This window comes from Punica granatum, chromosome 5 (genome assembly GCF_007655135.1).
Source record: "Punica granatum isolate Tunisia-2019 chromosome 5, ASM765513v2, whole genome shotgun sequence".
Taxonomy (NCBI): domain Eukaryota; kingdom Viridiplantae; phylum Streptophyta; class Magnoliopsida; order Myrtales; family Lythraceae; genus Punica; species Punica granatum.
In genome coordinates, this window is record NC_045131.1 from 6356512 (window position 1) to 6377636 (window position 21125).

The 21125-nt window shown below is 39.5% G+C and overlaps 4 protein-coding genes across 4 annotated transcripts; 1 reads left to right on the forward strand and 3 right to left on the reverse strand.

The window, feature by feature from the left end:
* The first annotated feature begins 246 nt into the window (after positions 1-246).
* On the forward strand, positions 247-3394 carry LOC116207838 (probable pectin methylesterase CGR2). Its single transcript, XM_031540932.1, has 7 exons — positions 247-454; positions 1553-1700; positions 1805-1844; positions 2064-2105; positions 2199-2573; positions 2685-2740; positions 3080-3394. The coding sequence occupies exons 2-7, from the start codon at positions 1581-1583 to the stop codon at positions 3230-3232; spliced, it is 786 nt and encodes a 261-aa protein (XP_031396792.1). The 5' UTR covers positions 247-454; positions 1553-1580; the 3' UTR covers positions 3233-3394.
* Positions 3327-6061, reverse strand: LOC116207837 (pentatricopeptide repeat-containing protein At3g49710). Its single transcript, XM_031540931.1, has 2 exons — positions 3657-6061; positions 3327-3471 (listed from the first exon to the last, which is right to left on the reverse strand). Exon 1 carries the CDS (start codon positions 5960-5962, stop codon positions 3797-3799), a length of 2166 nt encoding a protein of 721 aa, XP_031396791.1. The 5' UTR covers positions 5963-6061; the 3' UTR covers positions 3327-3471; positions 3657-3796.
* A 3235-nt stretch (positions 6062-9296) lies between these two features.
* LOC116207944 (1-aminocyclopropane-1-carboxylate synthase 8-like) lies at positions 9297-11204 on the reverse strand. Its single transcript, XM_031541086.1, has 4 exons — positions 11061-11204; positions 10832-10963; positions 10534-10694; positions 9297-10251 (listed from the first exon to the last, which is right to left on the reverse strand). Exons 1-4 carry the CDS (start codon positions 11202-11204, stop codon positions 9297-9299), a joined length of 1392 nt encoding a protein of 463 aa, XP_031396946.1.
* Positions 11205-17578: 6374 nt separating this feature from the next.
* Positions 17579-19589, reverse strand: LOC116207288 (transcription factor RAX3-like). Its single transcript, XM_031540192.1, has 3 exons — positions 19253-19589; positions 19027-19156; positions 17579-18786 (listed from the first exon to the last, which is right to left on the reverse strand). The coding sequence occupies exons 1-3, from the start codon at positions 19386-19388 to the stop codon at positions 17913-17915; spliced, it is 1140 nt and encodes a 379-aa protein (XP_031396052.1). The 5' UTR covers positions 19389-19589; the 3' UTR covers positions 17579-17912.
* Between the last annotated feature and the right edge of the window lie 1536 nt (positions 19590-21125).

The window sequence follows — 21125 nt, forward strand, 5'->3', positions numbered from 1 at the left end:
ATTTAGGATCGAACCAAGTCTTCTTCACAAGAAATATATTTCTTTCGATAGAAATTTTTTACGTTCACAAAACTAGAGGCCGATAACTTACGGAAGAAAACAAGTGTCGAATGCGAATCACTTCAACTAATCCATTTAAAGAAAGAAAAATAGAACCGGTTTTGAAATACTTGATGGTGCATTGGTCCCACAACGCGCGTTTTGGCCCCATGCACAGCTCCCATCGGACCCTCTCTCCCCTCCCTTCACAAAGCTGAAAGCACAGCATTCGCTTTATATCTTCTCTCTCTTTCTTCCTCTGTTCTTCCTTCCCTCCCCTGTGTCGCTGGAAGCAACAAAAATGCAGATCTAAGATCCACAACAAGGCCCTCGCCAATTCCCGTGAGAAGATCCATTCCCCATTTGGCAATCAATCCTCAAATGCGGGCTTCCCTCCTCCCGATCTGATACACAGGTAACAACAACTTTGGATCCTCTGCCTCGGGACAGCAACCGCCAAGATTTCTCGCTCTCCCATTCCTGCTCTTTTCTTGCTGCGGGCAGATGTTAAAATTTCATGTTCGTGTCGGATGCGTTGTCGGGTTCCGAGATTTGATGTTGTCTCGGCTCATTTCTGCGTGAAAGTTGAGATTTTGCCTCATGTTCTTCTTTTGCACGGTTGTCGAATGTTTGTCCTTGGCATGTTCTTGTTGAGCTGACAATGGATCCTTGCTCAATCCGAAACATGCTCAATATGACTTGTTTGGAAGCCTTCTCAATTAATTGTCGGCAAATGGAAGCTCAAGATGTACCGATGCATAGGATTCAGCTGCACATTTCTGGGCCACACTCTTATCTGTCGTAGCATTCTTTTACTTGATTCATCCTCATTTCGGAGGTTATCGTTTGCTTAGGTGATTAGGATGTAAGATTCACTTTAATTTTCTTCCACTTCTTAGGACTGCTTCATTGTATTGTCTCATTTCCCCGGTGCATCCAGTGATCTGCTATTTGTTATGATATTCGATGAACTATTTAATGCTCCAAATAGTACTCGTGCTGTCATAGAACGTAATATGACCCTTCATCTTAAAAAGGAATGTTGATGTTCGAGTTTTTCCGGCAATGCAACAGTTATTCTGTGTTCTAGTAATTTTCTAGTAGTAGTTAACATTAGAGAGAACAGAATTACGATAATAAAAATTATGTCTTGGAACAAAGTAACCTAGTGAAAGGGGAGTATTTTGGTATATATGCATCGATACTATAGCTTCAAAGTTCTTGAAGTCACATTTTTTGGGCTATTCATCGGGGAGGGAAAAAAAACATAAGAAAGATTCCCTGGCGCACCAGAGATGAATCAATTCATCAAAGTTTACGAGGACAAGAACGAGATGAGTAGTACAGATGTGCAATTTTTGATACTTGCATCGTCTTCACTGATTGGCTTTGTCACGTTCTTCTGTTTTCGTGTCTGTGTCTATTTATTTCTGTCCCTGGAAATGATTAACAAGTTCTTGTATTAGTTAATCCGATAGCTTACAAAAGACTAATGATCATGGCCGTGTTGCAGTATTACAAACTTGACCATACAATTGATCATGTCGAGAAGGCAAGCAGGTTCCACACGTCGGTATGCGGATAGCGGAGGCTTTCTTGGAGGATCATTGCATTCGAAGTCCCGGTCTTCTCCACTGCTATCCGTCGGCCTAGTCCTTCTTGTACTCTTCCTCTAATTACTGAAAGCGTCACTTTTAGTAGTCTGCATGGCTTGATAGCATCTGTTGCTCTCTTGATTTCTCACCTGACTTGCTTCAACTTCCAGGGAGGAGGCCTTCTTATATGCCTTGCTTACAGTGGCTCAGGTCGGTAATTTGACTTCCTTCGATGTCATTATCTGTTACAGTACAAGATTCATCGAGGATCCCAATCACGTCTTCTTTTTTCTTTCTTTTTCGGTCATGGGCTTTGCTCGATGATGCTTTACTAGGGCCTTAATATCTTGATTTATCATTCCTTTATTATGATTCTGTATGGTCAGTTCCCATCATTAATCTGATTGAAGTGATCCTTTCAAATTTCAGGCCTATTTGGAAGTACCAGATCGGTAGTTAGCAAGATCGAAGGTAAATCACTTTGCTGCAAGTTCAGACTATCTCAGCTGTGTCTCATTACTCGCCAAGCGATTTGCAGTTTGTTCTGACTGACTTGCTTTTCAGGAGACTTCTCATGCACTGCCGAGGCCATAAGAGCAATTCCTGTCCTCAAGAAAGCGTATGGTGATAGCATGCGCAAGGTCATGCACGTTGGCCCCGAGACCTGCTCGGTGGTATCCAAGTTGCTCACTGAAGAAGAGAGAGAAGCTTGGGGCGTGGAACCATACGATTTGGAAGATGCTCATGGACACTGCAAGGCCCTTGTTCGTAGAGGCATCGTTCGTGTGGCAGACATCAAGTTCCCCCTCCCCTACCGGCCAAAGTCGTTTAACCTTGTTATGGTATCCGATGCGCTTGATTATCTGTCCCCAAGATACCTCAATAAGACTCTTCCTGATCTAGCACGAGTCGCGAGTGACGGAGTCATTGTCTTTGCAGGTATAGCTGTCAGGACGCTCATGGTTTCTCATATTTTCTCTTAACTACTTTCCCAGTGACCTTCTGCCGAGAAATAGGCTATTTTCATAGTTTCCCTTTCACTTGTGCTAGGTTCTCCCGGTCAACAAAGGGCCAAGGTTGCTGAGTTATCCAAATTTGGAAGGCCGGTAAGTTCACTCATTATTAGATTTCTAAGAAACATAGATAACCGATAGTTCATTAAGGAGCTACTTCAGAGAAATAACCTTCGTATCATTGCTTACGAAGATCATAGAGAAATGAGGTCTTGCTTACAATGACAGAGTTTCCATTACCTATGCATCGTAAGGGAGTCATTTGAGGATTTACATAGTTATCGGAAAGGTTATGCTGAGAAAAGGCTAACCACGAGGCTGAATTGTTCGAGTTGGTTGCACAACATAGCTACACTTATATTTCTCGACAATATAGTGCCAAACTTTGAGGTGTAGAGTTTACACGAAATTGACTTCCATTTCCTTGTGAAGGCGAAAATGCGGAGCAGGTCCTGGTGGGGGAAGTACTTTATGCAGATGAACTCGGAAGAGAATGAGGCTGTCGCTAAGAAGTTCGAGCAAGCTTCGTCGAAGATGACATTCCAGCCAAGCTGTCAAATTTTCCACTTGAAACCATACCATTGATAGCTTACACAATTAGATTCTCGAAATCTCTCTCCCTCTCCCGTTTGAAATCATTCTGCCAAAACGACTAAGGGAACATCCTTCAATTACATCATTTTTGTTCTCAACATTGTTCACATAATATTGATTTGATTATTTGTGGAATCCGCAGTTACATTGTATCGCCCAATATCATTCGCATTTCTCTTTCATTTCCGGGTCCCTTTCTTTCTCGATTCCAGTACTTCATGATCTCCAAACTGTAAAATCTACCAGCATTCAGTGAATCGAACAGGTACTGACATCAAGAACCGTTTTGAACAGATAAGCTGATCAATTTTGATCAAAGAACAAAATCTGAACAGAACGTTCTGACTCTTCAGTTTTTCTATCTTCTGGCTTTAGGTTGATGGTAAAGGGAAAGACAGCATTTCAACAATTCTACCTGATTTATGTTGCCTCGACATGCTCTACAACAATCCAGTCTAACTTCAGGTTCCCCTCATTCTCGGACTATGAAGTCGATCATGTGTCGTTCAGTCGAAAAAATAGAAGTTCTTCCCCCGATCACAATCATTGCTCCGGTCACCAATAATCCCCACAGGAGCAGCGTCCCTCCTTGAAGCAGTGAAACCGGTGTGTGTCCCGGACAGTAATTTCTCTCTTGGTAATTTCTGAAATAAACTTGAAAGCATTGTGACAATCTCCACAAATCCTAAGGTTCTTAAGAACCAATATAGGCTCCCCTTCCTTAGTAGACATCAGCCCGAAAGCCACAGCTAGCTTCTCGCTGTGATGCCCTAACTTCATCTCCATTTCCCTTTGCCCGATATCACCACCATCCTTCACGAGGGCCCACCTCACATCCGGAACGTACCCAGCCCATTTAATTTTCTCCAACATCTCCTCCAAGTACCCATGGATCTCCTTTATCATAGGGTGTGAAGCATCCTCGGCAACAAACACGTGAGTCCGTCGGTCGACCTCGATCCAGCTGCATCCAGGCTTCTTCTTCACACCTCGGTCTCTCATGAGCCTCCGGATTGCAGCCATATCTTGCCACCTCCCAGCAGCTGCATAGATGTTTGAGAGAATCACATAGGGAGTGGCATTCAGAGGTTCTAGCTCAAGGAAGCAGAGGGCCGCCTTTAAGGCCGTGTCTACATTTCCATGGGTCCTACAGGCCCCAAGTAAAGTTGCCCACCCAACTGCATCCGGACTTAAGGGCATTATCTCGATGAGCCTCTCAGCTTGATCCAGCTTCCCAGCCCGACCCAAAAGATCGATCATGCACGAGTAGTGCTCTGGCTCAGGCTTGATTCTGAATCTCTCCTTCATCATCTCGAAATACTTTTTCCCCTCATGGACTCTTCCCGTGTGGGCGCACGCAGAGAGGACGGAGATGAAGGTTATACTAGTTGGGGTGAGGTCGCTCTCAAGCATTTGCTGGAAGAGAAGCAACGAATCCTCTCCTCTCCCATGCTGTGCATACCCACCAATCATCGAATTTAATGAGACAGTGTTGTGCTCAGGCATCCTATCGAAAACCTGCCTCGCAACATGCAAATTCCCGCACTTAGAGTACATCGTGATCAGGGAGTTATTCACTGAGACCTGGTTGGAAGGGATCTCTGACTTTATTGCTAGAGCATGGATCTGTTTTCCCTGAGAAGGGGACGAGAGGTTGGAGGATGCACTGATCACACAGACGAAACTACAATCATCAGGCCCATGCCCCGCTCGTTGCATTTCCCGGAAACAACTGAGAGCCTCCTCGGAAAAATCCTCATATTGGGAATACCCTGAGATCATCGTGTTCCAGAGAACCAAGTCTGGTCCTGGAATCTCCTCAAACAATTTTTTGCAATCCAACATCCCTCCCCCACATTTGGAGTAAAGGTCAATCAAACCGCTGCCGACATGTGAGTTCCTCTGGAAACCACTCTTGATCAGCTTGGCGTGGAACTGCTTTCCGCCCGAAAGATCCCCGACACAAGTAAATGCTGTCAACACGCTCGCTAGAGTATACATGTCAACAGACATCTCTCTCTTCAGCATTTCCTGGAACAAACTGAGCGCCTTAATTCCTTCTCGATGCTGCCCATACGCAACAATCATAGAGTTCCACGAGACCTCGTCTCTAAAGTCATCATCCATCTCGTGAAAGACGCGCTTCGCCTCATTCAAGAGCCGGTTCTTGCCGTAGTACGTGAGGAGGGCGTTGTTCACGGAGACAAAAGAATCAAGGCCACTGCAAATGGCAAAGCAATGCAGCAGCCTGATTAGCCCGACATTATTACTGGACGCGGTGACAGCAGCGGAGAGAGTGAACCCGTCGATGCCGAGACCTGACCGCCTGGCCTCGTCAAAGAGGGAGAGAGCGGGCCCGGTGTCCCCCCTATCGGCATAGGCGAATATGAGGGTGTTGTAAGAAACGATATCCGGCTCGGGAATTTGGTCGAACAGGTTGTGGGCATCGTTGATGTGGGACTCCTTAGCATATGCTGCGATGAGGGCGTTGAAGGAGAAGACATTGGGATGACGGGTGAGGTCGAAGGCGGCGCGGGCGGCGGAGAGGCGGCGGCACTTGGAGTAGAGGAGGACGAAGTGGTTGGAGAGGTAGGTGGAAGGCGGGACGAGGGACTTGAAGTAGAAGGCGTGGAGGGCTTTGCCGGTGGAGAGATCCTTGTGGGCTATGGAGGTCTTGAGGAGGTGTCGGAAGTTGTGGAGGGTCCATGAGATTTGGTTCATCAAACTGACAGAACTCTGTGTCTTGGCGGTCTCATCTGAAGTCTCGACAGGAGACAGCGGTGAAGAGACCTACGTAAAGACCAATAACGACCTCCCTTTTTTAAGGTATAGCTTAATAATTCACAATATAAAAATTGTAGGGGAATGATCGATATAAGTTAGATTCTTAAATTTCTATCTTGGATCTTGTAAAGAAAAAAAAATATCTATAATTATCAACAATGATTGATTCAAGCGATTTTACATTTGTTTCAAAATTTCATATTTGAGTCTTGTGAATAGAAAAAATATACGCAGTAATAATTTTACCTTTTAGTGGACCAAATCTAGCTCGACTGGATTAGTCGGAACTTATTGCGTTTCTGCATATCATGTTTCACTCCGAAAAAAATTATGATTGAAAAAGTTTTATCTCTTATGACCAAATAAAAAAATATGATCGGAAAATTTTTATTTCTTATAAGACAGACCTAATTAGAATTAGATTAGTTGAACTCGTTCGATTTTCTAATATTGGTGCACAGTAAAAAATAAATAAAATAAAAAAAGAGGGGAAACGATTTACATGAGGTAAAGGATACCTTGTGGCTACTTGTACTTTAGGGATCTAACTCATCTTTGAATTCGAGAAACAAGCTGAGACCATTCCTTATTACTAATGATTCATATCAAATATAATTATCATCATTGTAGCCGATATGACTCCAGCCTATAATATTAGGACTAGCTCCAATACCTAATTCCTTTTTTTTCCCAATAATTTTTTTTAACTCAAAAGTAATGAGGATCTTTGTCATCAATTAAAAACGAGTAGATGGTAAGAATGTCCAGAAAATTTTAACACGAACAGAAAACATCAGAGAGATACTCCTTTAACTCCTTCAATTCAGTAGTTACATGTGCATGTGAATGTGATGATAAGTTATATTTATATATTTTTATCAATGCCTAAAAATATCCGATGCAAATCTAACAAGTTAATCTTATATGCGTGCACCAAGTTAGGATTTATCAACAAAAACACAAAAAAGTTTTTGCCATATGTTTGATAGTTAATATGAAATAAATAAAATCTAATAGATCTGAATATACATAAAAGACAAAATCCTCGTTTTCATTTTCGGAATGCACCGCTTAATAGTATTGGGAGATTCCAAGAGTCCCAAGTAATACATGATCGAACTAAGTCAACCCACTAATTAAAGGGGTAAAACATAAAAATGTAATTAAATATTGAACTACTTAAATCAACTTTCATGGATATAAAATCATTTTATTTTATGCCAGGTTTTGTTACTTGGGAAAATTTTTTAAAAACTCCACTATATTCTTTCTTTCTTTTTTTCGTGGCAAAGTACTGTGCAATCATAAATCATTAGCGGATCAAAACAGTAGATTTTTGTTATCCTGATTTTTTTGGCCACTTTTTTTTTTGCCTGATCAATGATAAATTATAAAGCACTCAAACTATTTATGTTGGAGGAGTAATTTGTGGAGAAGTCGACAATTCAATTTTATGGTACCATAATAACTAGATCCACAATTAAAGCAAAAAGGATAAAAATTCATTCTCGAAAGGAAAAAAAAAAATACTTTTAGTCCATATGTTTAGTCACTTTTCTATTTTTATCTTATTTATATTTTCTTTTCTATTTCCATCATTTACCTTTTGTTGTTTTTTTATTTTGATCCTTTCGATACTTTCACTGTTAATTCTACTGACTTGGATTCCAATTAGATGCCTACCTAGGAGAAATTAAGACATGTCGACAATGCTAAAGTAAAAAGAAAGCCTAAATTAGCAAATGAATATTTAAAATAAATATAGAAAATAAATTTTTCTGTCATCTTCTTCCTACTCGGCTCTTCCTTATTCTTCTTCCCCAACTGATTTGTCCCTTCTCGTAGCCGACGAACATAACAAAGGACGTGAGAAGAACTTTCCTACTTCATACCGAGCAAATGGAGGATCATATCAACCACCACAGAGCAGCATCCAGTGCTCTCGCTGCTCATGGTTGTTGGTGTTGTTCTCCCTCCTCCGGCGGCATAGCCCCTTCTGTCTCCCGTCGTCAATTCTATGTTGCTCAGTTCCCCAATCAATGCTTCCTCATAGCCTTCCAATGGATCCACAACTACATATCTCTCTCCCATTCTCTTTTGAAACTCGTGAATTGGGTTTCTCCCCCATAGAATCTCGATATAATATCAGTCTGATTGTGTCTGTTGGTTCTAACCCGCTTTCTTGGCTGAAATCTAAAACTTATATGCTGATTTGTTCCAATAATTAAGCCGAATTTTATCCAAAAATTCCCCAATTTGGGTTTTGTTTTTTCAAGTCCTTTCACCATTTGTAGCAACGCACATTAGGATTTTTGAATGTAAAACCTCCCTCTCCCTTTATGGTAGTACTTAAGGGGACAGATTGAAAATGATGGTCCTTAAATGAACTAACAACAATGAGAAGATTAGGATTTATGGGACTCATATGGCAATCACTCTAGCGAAATCATCGAAGATTTGCTTTTCTTGGACATCTCGGTATTCTCTCCCCCTCCCTCTCTATCTCTCACTCTCTATTATGCTCTGCCTCTTGGACCTTCTATGCTCTTACCTCCTGCTTGCTATGGTGATTCATAGAGGCAAAGGAAAAGATGAGCAGTGGCATCCAGTTCCACGAATATCTTGCTTTTTTTTTTTCCTATAATATATTCATCTCCTGATATTTTTCTTTTATTTTCTTTGATTTGAGAAGAGGGTGTTCCAACAGGAGAAAAAAAAATAAAGATGATGGTGTGGCCTCAATGTGTCGATGAATTGGGCATTTAATCAAATGCAATGTCTGTGGCTCTAACAATTAAAGTAACGGAAGAATAAAAATAGAAATAAAATGATAGATAGAGGACAAAAATAGAAAAAAAAATGACTAAAACTATACTTTTTTCTCATAAACCACATCCACCTCTTTACACCAGAAACCAACGTGGGTTAATTCCAGTGGTTCGGTACTTGTTTCGCTTAAACAAGGTATCGGCTTCGAGTCCTTGCGATAAGAGAGTTTTACCCTTAGTAGGCCGACCCGGTTCGACTGGATTAGTCGGGACTCAATTGGGCTTTCGAGTAACAGGGTTTACACCGAAAAAAATAATAATAATAATAAAAACTACATAACAGATATAGTACAATGGCACGTTCTTGAAGGAGGGAAAAAAAGATTCTTTTCGATGAGAAAAATTTAAACTTGAAAAATCAAATATTAATCTGAAAAAATTTGCATCTAAAACCATTAATTATTTTCTCCTTTAACATTTTCACATAGAAAATTTCCATGCCATCACTCAACAAGTCCTCTCTCTTGGAACGGGAGCTGCAAAGTCCATTTCTTCCTTGAACAGCAATCCTTCGAATTCGTGGTTTTCTTGGAGACATTTGCATAGTTTGCACTTAGAAATGTCTTGAGCCTTGTTATGGAGATGGTGAGAGTCTCTTCGGAGATATTAGCAAAGCAAACCCTAAACCAGCCGGGCTCGGCGCAGTGGCATGAAGAACCTGGTGATATATTCAGCTTAACCTCATATAGGATCCGCCTCCAGAGATCCATCTCAGCCTGGAATGTGTTTGCGTGCAGCAAATGCCTCATGTCGACCCAACAAAAGAGCCCTGAGTTGCTCTCAAGGCAGCTGATCCCACAACCGTGGAGCCCCGAGACCAGCATCTTGTGCCTTTTCTTCAGCCTCTTTCGATTCTCAGAGATGTAGTTCCTTGTGAAGGTCTTGTCGGAGAGAATTGAGGCCAGGAGATGCTGAGTCTGAGAAGAAATAAGCCCGAAACTTGACATCTTTGTGGCGGCAGAGATGACAGTCTCGTTGCTTGAATATATTGCGCCAACCCGAAACCCTGGGAGGCCTAAATCTTTTGAGAGGCTCTGGACCACTTGGACCCTGTCACAGACTTTCTCATTTTTACACTTTCGCTCGTCCAGGGTTTCCAGGATGCTTACAAACTCTGGGGAGCTGAACACAGTGCCCGAGTATATCTCGTCGCTCACGAGATGGATCTGTTTAAGGGTGATGAAGCGGATTAGGAGGTTGAGTTCGCCCTGGGTCATTGTTGTGCCTAGCGGATTCGAGGGGTTGGTGATCCAAATTGCCTTGACCTCTAGGTTGAGTATCCGAGCAGTTTCATAGGCTTCTTCAAGAGCGGCCGTGGTAATTTTGAAGCCATTACAACTACTGCATTGTACGGGCACAATCTCAACCCCAGTACGCCATTTGAGGTCCCTATCAAATCTGAAATTTAACATAACAGTACCAGAAATAGCAATCAATCATAAATCAAAATTCATGTGAGAACTAAACTTATAGTACAGTATATTTCATATTATTTGTACAGACTCGTGAGGTTATCCATTGAGCTTGCACGATAAATCGTGCTAAGTATAAATGTGCTACTGTCATTTACCTATATCTCAGTTGGCTTTTTTCTTTGTTTCTTCTTTCGGGGAGATGAAAATGGGCATGCATTTCTACAACAAAATTAAAGATACGTACGTAGAGAAGGCATTAACATACCCCGGATAGTAAGGGGCAGGAACAAGAATAGCGTCGCCGGGCTCAGCCAAGCAAAACATGAGAGTCTCATTGGCTGAAGTTGCACCAGCTGTAAGTACTATCTTATTTGGATCGATGCTCACTTTGTTTCTCCGAGTTTCGGCCATAAAATCTGCTAATGCCTGCGAAGAGTTGAATGTAAAAAATTATACACGTCATGCTAGAGTATTAGATAGGGAAAGGAGAACTCTCCTTAAATGATCAATAATTGACATGAAGAAAAAGTTCAGGTTATTATTTGCTAAATCTCCTTCATTACTTTCTTAAATGCGGGAAGCCCGTGATAATCTTGGAATAGAGCAAGTTCTTTGAAGAACGAGGTGCCGTTTCTCTTGAATGAAGCTGCATCCCGGTTCTTGGCCAGCCACGACTCAAGAAGATCAAATGAAAGCTAAATGAAAACAAAACAAAAGCAAATCAATTTAAGGTTATTACTACATATACATAGTATAAAAGAACGTGATAAATTTGAGAAAACAAATGCTGACTTGGTTCTCGGCAAGACCCATCTGAATGATGCCGGTAGGATTTTGGATTTGGTCGTATGGGTTCTTCTCGTACTCTTGCCATCCCAGGAAGTACGAGGAGTCTTGCCCATGAGAATTGCACGAGGCTTTTCGAGACAACGCCATCGTTTGTCAGCTTATTCTAAACCAATGGCTGCAATACCAAACGGAACAGAGACAGGAGGGAGGGAGAGGGGGGGTGGTGAGAGAGAGAGAGAGAGAAGGGATTTAGAGGTGTTTGGTGAAGGGAAGATTTTGATGTTGGGGGAGGGAGGTGGCCAATGGTAATGGAGAGGTCTCTCTCCGTCGCATTCCGACATGCATATGTGCATCCATATTTATATACTTGCTAGGGTTTGTCTTATTAAATTTGGAAACACATATTATATAAGCGGGGTACAGTTTGTGATTTTACGAAAAAGAAGTATATTTTTTTCGATTACAAAAAAGGCCCGACACCTAGTACAGTGAAAAAAAATCCTAAATAATTATAAAAGAGTACGGGTAGTTTCAATAGGTATCGAACCTGCGATCTCTAAGTGAATAGATGAGGGTGTGCGCTATTACACTACACTCTCTTTTGATAAAAAAAAAGTGTATTAATTCACCCAAAAAAGAACCATATCAATCATTTATATATGTGAACATATAATTTTTCAATTATTAAAAACTCTAAATGCACATGAAAAAAAAAACAGAATTTACACATGATAATTAAGTTTTCTAGATATTTATGTTCTTCGAATCCTTATATATATAATCAAGTCAAAACCAGAATTAGAAAGTGATTTCAAACCGACTAATCTTAAAATTCAACAAGTTATAATCAGTCTTGGGACATCCTTAATGTAACCCATGAGCAGAAGTGGATTACCATTTGACAAACTTTAAGAAAAACTAGAAAATTCCCCCTTTTTATTTTTATTTTTCTTTTTATACTTTTACTCCCGCGAAACCGAGAAGCCGCGATCAAAAGTGCTAAACGCCGACTCATGGAACCCGCACTGCACCTGCCGAAGTGTTCCACGGTCAACGGCAGAGATTTGGTTTATATTATTCATTACTGCTCCTTGCACAAATTAAACAAAAGGAAAACCAAAAACGTATTTTGACAAATTCATGAAAAGAGGTTGTATATGTAGTGTTCTTCAGACAGCACTCACCGACAACGAATTAGGATAAGGAAGATCTCGGGTCCACATGCTCTTTTCCAATTCATTATATATAGTTGTCAAACTAGACCTGCAATTTTTCAATTTATGTATCCTACCACTGCATTTCAGATCATGTAACGGTTTTTACATACTATATGTTTGATTACTGACCATGGGGTCTAATGTTTTGTGTCATCTCCTTGACGATGACAAGTTTCCATAGTGCATCTCGCATTTGGTGTTATCAGCCATTTTTACGACCATTCTGGCAAAGCTAATCTGGAATCTCTCAAGAGAATAAAGAAATTAAAATTTGGCCATCGGTCACTACTTGCAATGTTCAACCTCATGAAGTGATAACCATCTTGCATTATGCATAAACACACGCCTTCATCACCCGAAACACATTCGCTATATATGTATCACGATACATGTTACCCAGGACAAAAAGGTACATATGTACATCATCAAAATTTGTAGAGGATGTATTATGATACATGTAGTCAGTATATATATATATTAACCTTTCCTTTTTTACAAAACCGGAAAGTAAGGAAAATTTGAAGAGGCATGCTTGACATCTAACACAAAAACCTTTCTTGTCTGATTTCAATCCCACGGTCGGCCCTTTGTTTTAGTCCACCGAATTTCTAGAGTTGGGCTTCTCTCTGGAACAACTACAACAACAACAAATAAGGAATTTGGTAGAAACTAATAATTACTAAACACTAGGTAAAACTTAAAAGGAAAAGAATATTCGACTACCACTAGGGAAAAGAAAAAAAAAAGTGCTGTGACTTGAATTTTCTCACTACAAAGATCAATAGTGGTACGATAATCCTATCACCAGGTCGCATGAAAAAGTACTATAGGGAATTTAACTAATAGATGAGGTGGATTTCACAAGAGAGTTGTGGCCCTTGAGGGTCATAAATTAGTGCAAAATATAGCTTTATTGATTTTTCTGTACGTCGTTATTGTGAAGGATCGGTTAACATTTTCTCTTATGGAAAATCTCGGCGGAAGGCAATTTCAGTATTTATTGTTGTACTACTGATGAAGATGGTCGTAGAACACATTCCGGTCCTAGAATGTTGAACATAGGAATTCCTAAAAAAGATAACCAAAGAAGAAAAAACCTATGTGGAACAGCGCCCCAGCTAAAGGGGACGGACAGAGCCATTAGATCTTGAGTCAAATGCTATGATGAGCAGGGACGCACGCGTGATTTGAACTAAGTAAAGGTAAAGATCTTTAAAGGGACAAATAGGAAGATATATTTTTAAAATTAAAGAGATAATTATAAGTAATTTTATTAAATTTTGAGGAATACATAAGAGTGGCTGCCCCCTCGTCTGCCCATCCCTAATGTAGAGCTTGTAACCGACCACACATACCATACATGGTTCCTATCATGCAGTGTTGTTATAGCAAGACACATATACTCTTGTGATATTTTTTTCCCCCCAAAAAAAGGATGTTTAGACTTCACCCGACTAATCTCACGGTCCACACAAACACCCTGCAAGCCAACAGCACAGGTCAGTATAGCCACATGCCGTGCATGTGGCCTAATAGCTAGAGTAATTCTCTTGTGGTCATTAATGTTTCAATTACAAATATAACAATAAATTCGGAATTTATTAAGGAGGGAGTAACATGCAGTGATGCACCTCACCTGATAACTACAATGTTCTGGATTCGATACTCGTAGTGAAACTATCCACGCCCATTTATTAGTTATTAATATTTCTATTTTATTGTTCTAAACTCATGTGCCTCATTTGAAACGAAAAAAAAAAAAAAAAAAAAGAACTTACACTATAATGATCATTTGTCCTTAATGGAATTTTACTCCATTCAATTATTTAGTTGCACTCGTAAAACTTGAAAATAATATAATGATCATTTGTCCTTAATTTAATGGATGAACATTCCATCAAAATATTTAAACAATGTTCATTACGCTAACCGAACAAAGTCAAACAACAAAACGAAAAAGATGAATATGCATGTTTTACTATTTAGCAGAACAATCTTCTTAAAAAGGTGCAAGGTTTTACTTATATTTTATCACGTGTGCCACACAAACCCAAAAATCATAATTTTCTCCTAAACTCATCGTATTTCATTTTATTAAGCACAATCCATTCCAATCAATGCGGATTGATTTGGGTGCTTCAATGTCTCTTCTCTTCAAATAAGATCAAATGTTTTAATTTCGTAAATGAAAAAAATTCACGATTGAGAGCGTTTTATCTTTAATTGATTTACATGAGTCAAACCTTAAAAAAAAAAAATTGACTCCATTCTGTTCCACCATATCAAGCGAGACTTTTCGGTCCCTGCATTGTATATAGAAAGATTTGCATGTACAGACGAGGAGGAGACCGCCACAGAGACAATAATGTTTGTTTCTCCCATGCACAGAGATAGGCTGACAAAGTAACATGAATTTCACGTTCCCTACTCAAAACAAACATTGAGTGTGCTGAGGCCTCACTTGTAAGTGTTCGCACACATGGAATTTATTGCACCATGCCTCAACCATCATCTGCTAAAAATAAATTTCCATCGATCTTTTTTCCTTAATTTGTTTCTTTTCATATCCATTTAACAGATGTAGTTTGGTCACTGAATTTGCGATATATAAGCTACGTCCCGATACAGGCCACACCAAAACCAATGAGAACTTTTTGTTCTCTCTGTTAAATGGAGTCGATCATGAAATAAATGAAAACCTTAGAAAGAAGGGGAAAAAAGAGAGTATATTGTACGTTATATATACTTTGCTAGTTACAAGAAGTTTCTCCGATATAACATATCCACAGTTGATGGCTTGATCTAAATGGGTCGTATTTGCTTTGTCATGGTCTCTAATCGTACCTACATCAGAGGACAGCATAGGGACAGAGCACTGATGCAAAATGTCGACCATGGAGATATTTTTTCTTTTTTAGTAGAAAGAGCTTAATTGGGAAGAAAAGTGTCGACCAAAAGTTCGTCATTCTCCAATATGTCGTACACTTTTGCTGAAGCAAATATTAATGGTATCTCGAGGCCGATAATAAAGTAGAGCACCGCAAATAAGATTGAGACCTCTTCTCATTGATCGTGTCTGAAGGGCAAGATTTTGTGGGAATTACACGCTTTGTCAATTCCATCCTAATCTAAGAACTTTGCAAATGTCTTGAGTGGAAACTTACCAGTGATTCAGCTAACTAGCTAGTTGAACATTTGTAGAAGGCCAATTCGAATATAGAATTCCTGATAATCGATCACCATGTACTGCTGGTGAACGGTAGGTAATATAAGTTCATATATAACTAATAATAACAGTGTTTTCTCGTGTAAATTGTGATTCTATTCCTCCTATGTACATATGGCAAGGTTGGTTCCCCAAAAAAATATATTAATATATATAATATGGTAGGTTGAGCATAAAAAAATAAGTGTCTATTTATTTCACGCAGGTCCATCAAGTACTAAATTCTTTCATGTCCGACGGGGCCCAGGCCCAATGGTCCATTCCATTCGTTATGGGCTTAGGGGTTCTCTTCTCTATGTCCTCACAAGTTCCATCAGGTTTGGAAAATAAAACCCTAAAAATAAATAAATTAATTGATAAAAGTAACTAAAATAATGACAGGGATTCACCCAAAAAATATAATAATAATAGGAAAAAGGGGGTGTATGTGTGTGTCCTCGGAAGAGCATAAATTCAACGTCTCTTGGACAAAGAAATTTCGATGGGTATCCTATAAAGAAATTAAATTTATCATAAACAATAATTAAATTAAAGTGAGTGAGATAATATATTTTATCCTGGTTAAAAAAAATTGAAAGAAAACAACAAATTGCACAGGTTTGAGGAAGGGTCGTCTCGAGGCTGTTGTCCTTTGCTTGACGGCGTTGAAAGAAATGCTCTTAGCTAATTCTCTTTTTAAAATTTTAATTAATTAATTGTTACGTATCTATAATATCTAGTTATTCTGGCACTAAAGCTTAGACCTTTTCTCATTAATTAATTATATTTGCATGTCCTACATATATGTATTAATGTAATTCCCTTTCCACATTACAGAAAATTACAACCCATCATCATCATCAGTTAGGTTTGGTACTGGACATAATTTTTAAGTTGTTCATACCGCCCCTTGATTTCAGGTGACTGTTTTATCAATTTAATTTTCCTTCCTTTTTTTTTTAATTTGAGTTATGCACAGGGTGAAAGACCAGATGTATGGATGCATCAGATGTTTCAGACTTGAAGTTGACCATAAAGTGCAGCCATGTTGCCAACTTTTGCTTCCACCACTAGAACAACTTGTGAAAATATAACATTATATATGTATATAATATATATGTCTAATATATATTAGTAGATACATCTTTCTGAAAGAGGTTGGGTTGAATAATTAGAAGCTTGACAGACACAAAATTAAAATGTTCATATCTAGCTATGTATTACTAACATAAGCATAGAACTATGATCTGTATCTCAAGCCGATCGAGTCTTTATTTACGCCGAAAGCACATACAGTCACCAATTATCATATACATTAGCTATCACAATATCACAAAGTGTTGAACACGATCCCTATTCAACGTTATTAATTATGAACTGTTATAAGCATATCCAGACTATCCAGTTATATGATGTTATTAGTTTACTGATTTATAACAATTAAACAAGGACAAACAGATGCTTGACTGGTTTCGCGTGCACGCAAGCATCAGATGTTGACGCATTCTACTGAAAATTCTTATTCATGGCGAACTACATGGTGATGAATTTTGCCCATAAGGTCACGCGGATTGAAGAGAGTTCCTTGTAATCTATATTCCGTTTTTCTCATAAGAAAAGGCACATATCATAATACTATAATTGGAAATTTGGATTTTTTTTCCAGTGTACGAAATTTGGATATTATTAGTCAGTACCAAAACTGACTCTAGATCAGTTTGATTTTCTGAAATTTTTTCTTATCTATCAGCAATTCTGTATGCATGATTGGTACTGATGATTCGTGTAGGCTAAAAAAAGGGGTCAGCAAAAGTTTTCGCTTTTGGATATGTTTGCTCATATATAGATATCTGAACTTTTTGTTTCTCTTTCAGATGTAAGCCTCTCAACATGCACACAATGCGTGCCCTTTCCCTTTTTGTTTCTTAGGATAAAAAAAAATAGAAATCTCGAGTTTAAACTCGGGGTAATTAAGTAAGTCATCAACACGTCCATAAGAATCGCGTTATACTTCCTGAGAACATCCAAGTTATAATTGTTAAGACTCAAAATGCATGATTTTTCATAATAAACCGAAGAATTCTTATACAGACGTTGCACATACTTATGGTTGTTGTTCCACATCCAATTTGTCTGTCTCAAGTCCCACAACCACTGATGGACGACATCGAACATTTAGAGGTAGCATGAATTATTATTAGCTTATATATGATACTACTATCCCTGAAGTGTTGATAAGAAGAATATCCGAATGGAGTGAGGCTAGCTAAAATATATTATCCAAAAAGTTAATTAAGAAAAGACAAACAAAATAGATAATCCCACTAGGGTTTGCCAACAAAGTGCCGACACCAAATAAACATATATCTCCATATATGTTGTATGTATATAATTTAACAACGTACCACATCTAATTACTCCCATAGGATTCCGTTAACTATGCCCCACAGGCACATACAACCTCGGCTGATCCTCAAAACAAGAATCTTCCGGCCCTCTCCAGCCTCCTTCGAGTGATTGATAATGAGCTTCATAGTCACACAGCAATGGAGGACGACAAGTGCTGTTATCTGCAAGAAGGGAGCTTATTTCTTCCCAGATAATGTTGCTCCCTTCATAGTTGTTACTAAGAGCGCTACTACATATGCTTCCGTTCATCATCCCGTCGGTGCCATAATTGTTGCTCGTATTCAGCCCGTCTGATAGCAGGTTCAGCCGACCATGGTACTTATCGACTTCACTCATCGAGAAATCTTGGAGCATATTGGGGTCGAGAACAACTGTAGAGTTAACGTTATCCAACCCGCTCGTGTCGTATAGGGTAGGTAGAGCCCCGGTGAGGGAGTTGCCCAAAGGCTGTGAAGAGGCAAGAAGCATGTTTCTTTCAAAGGGGTTATAATAACTTGAATGGGGAATAATATCGTTTCGGTTTTGGACCATATTGGTGTTTGTCGGGACAGGTTCTTGATTGTAGTTCGGAGAAAATCTTCCTCCGAGCTGCACGAGCAACTCCCATACAGATGACTGGTCACTGGTCGTCAGGTTAGGGTTCTGGTTCATATTTGCCAATGGCGCCTTAGTCACTTCTTGTTGAAGCTCAGACCAGTCACTTGCTGTCCCAGAAATTACCGAGAAATTGTCGTTCTCTGATGATATATTCGTACTTCCCCTCTTGGAGTTATTTTTCCGAGCATGATGTTCCTTGTTACGTTGCTTGCCCCAGAGCTTCTTCTTCAACTTCGTGTTCCAGTAGTTCTTGATATCATTATCAGTTCGTCCTGGCAATTGCGCGGCTATAATAGACCACCTGCACATTAAGTGATTATGCACGCAGGTCATTTGTATAGTGTATTTAGACCATCAGCTATCACGATTCATGCTCACGTACTATGTGATTTTACTTGGATTCGTTTCCAGATCTAGAGTTATGCAAGATATATACTTTTCACAAGTTGAGAACGAAGAATACGGTCCTATGATATGGAACTTTCTCAACTATTAATTCTTTCCAACCGGCCTAAATTACAGACAATTCAGTAATTCGTACCTGCTTCCGATATTTATGTAGAGGCTGCAAATGATTTTGTCCTCCTCCTCGGAGAACCCTCCATGCTTGATGTTCGGCCTAAGGTAATTCAACCATCGAAGCCGGCAGCTCTTGCCACATCTCTTGAGGCCTAAAAACAGAAAAAAAGTGCTCCAAAAACTTACAAATACATAAATTACACGTAGATCCTGATAGATAAATCATAGAATGGCTATTGCTTAATTACCGATCTTTTGTGGCAGGGCGATCCAATTGCCAACGGGGCCATGTTCTTCAATGTAGGACTTGAGGGTCGCGTCTTCCTCAGGGGACCACGGGCCTTTCTTGACATTGGCTTTGTCACAGCAGGGAGCTCTCCCCATAGGTCTTGTTTATTTAATTCTTCAGAGAAAGAGATCAGTGAACAACTTCTTGACAATTTCTCCTGTGGAGCTCTCTATATTTCTCTCTCTCTCTATTATTGCCAGTGGATGATGATAATGAATGGTGAATGATTGTGATATTGTTGCTATATATATATATATATAAGAGAATAGACAGACAGGGAGAGAGAGAGAGAGAGTAATGGCTGGAGGAGAGAAAGCATGGAGAGGATTTCAAAAAGGAGGGAGGGAGAAAAGCAGAAAAGATTGAAACTTTATGCATAATATAATGTGGAAAAAAGAGAAATGACAGAACAGGAGACTCAAGGTTTTCTCGTCGTCTTTGCCACTGGAGAATCTCTCCATAATTTTTATTAATGTATGAATTATATGATATCCAAATCCGTTAGAGCACCCGACCGATGAATGGTCACGATTACAAGTGACCTAACTGAATTACGCTTTAATTACTTGGTAGATGTTCATGGCTATATATCACCAACTGCCAGCAGCGTGCTGAATGCTGGTGACCGCTAATTCATGTTGGCATGGACCGATTGATCGATAGAGAAATCCCATGTTTTGAGCAAGAATTGGTAGGGATATGTCATCTATGTTATATATCACCGGTATAGGATGTTCTTTGTCAAGTTCCAAATGCCCTCAATTCGCTATATGGGGATTTAATACTTTACCCCGCTTTTGTATTGTATGATTCCTTTTCTATAAAGTTTGGCACTTCGGCCGGACTCTCATCCAAAAAAGCTAGCCTTTAATGCGAAATAGCGTGTATATGACAGATCAATCAGAGCAAACAACCAATAAGATCTAAATAGAGATATCTAGGCGACTCAAGGAATAGCATAGACCAATCATCTGCTAGCATAAAGATAAATCATACATCAATGCAAGTAAACAATATTCATGCATAACTGAAATTATACTACTCGAGGCAGCTAGGTAGGGGAAGGATAGAAACAATCCTGTGATTGATCCTTCCATACAGGTCAGGTAACCTCCTGGAAAAAGTCCTCTGCTTGAGGCGTTGTGGATGATGAGCTCATTACGCAATTCAAAGTACAAATAGAAGTCAGACATCTGACGACTGGGCTTTGAATCGTTCCAATGGCCTCCCTACGGTTACACACGATTTTGACCCTTCTTCTGGAATATCAGTTCAATCGTCTATATGTCACCATACCTCTATATCGGGAAAATTATCGGTCCTGCTTTTGAGCATTTGATGCTATCAATCCCGAACATCCACTCCATCGGGATGGTTGCCATGGAATTCCATGAGATTTATACATGCTCGACAGGCTCTTCAGCCAGTCGTCGCAGGTCAACACGAAAGGAGCTTCTGTATGTTCCCCTTAATTACTTATTACTCGTGAGATCAATATTAGCTAGTGATTGACTGGACTGAACAAGTAATAGTCATCATTCACATTAAATTCCCCTCGTCGATTTGAAACAACTGTTATTCAAATAACCTTCTGGAAGAACATTTTTCTTTGTTTTGGGGAATGCCAATTAAATTTATTATTTTTTTCTGTGTATATTTTTATATCTAGAAGTCAAATCGACTCTGGTTAATCGAGTTCGGGCCGAGTTGGTCCATTAAGAGATAACGCGCTCATAACATGAATTTTCTTATTCACAAGAGTTGAATACGAGACTTTACTTTAGGAAAACAAACGTCAAGCTGCTTGAATCAATTCACGTTTATTATTCAGT

Bases quoted from the DNA above. Each gene is read 5' to 3' on its own strand.
- LOC116207838 (XM_031540932.1), top strand. From the start codon at position 1,581: ATGTCGAGAAGGCAAGCAGGTTCCACACGTCGGTATGCGGATAGCGGA. The intron at 1,845-2,063 runs GTCGGTAATTTG...TTCAAATTTCAG, and splicing joins CCTTGCTTACAGTGGCTCAG to GCCTATTTGGAAGTACCAGA. The intron at 2,106-2,198 runs GTAAATCACTTT...CTTGCTTTTCAG, and splicing joins GGTAGTTAGCAAGATCGAAG to GAGACTTCTCATGCACTGCC.
- LOC116207837 (XM_031540931.1), bottom strand. From the start codon at position 5,962: ATGAACCAAATCTCATGGACCCTCCACAACTTCCGACACCTCCTCAAG.
- LOC116207944 (XM_031541086.1), bottom strand. From the start codon at position 11,204: ATGGCGTTGTCTCGAAAAGCCTCGTGCAATTCTCATGGGCAAGACTCC. The intron at 10,964-11,060 runs GTCAGCATTTGT...GTTTTCATTTAG, and splicing joins TGGGTCTTGCCGAGAACCAA to CTTTCATTTGATCTTCTTGA. The intron at 10,252-10,533 runs GTATGTTAATGC...GTTAAATTTCAG, and splicing joins CCTGCCCCTTACTATCCGGG to ATTTGATAGGGACCTCAAAT.
- LOC116207288 (XM_031540192.1), bottom strand. From the start codon at position 19,388: ATGGGGAGAGCTCCCTGCTGTGACAAAGCCAATGTCAAGAAAGGCCCG. The intron at 19,157-19,252 runs GTAATTAAGCAA...TTCTGTTTTTAG, and splicing joins CGCCCTGCCACAAAAGATCG to GCCTCAAGAGATGTGGCAAG. The intron at 18,787-19,026 runs GTACGAATTACT...CTTAATGTGCAG, and splicing joins TACATAAATATCGGAAGCAG to GTGGTCTATTATAGCCGCGC.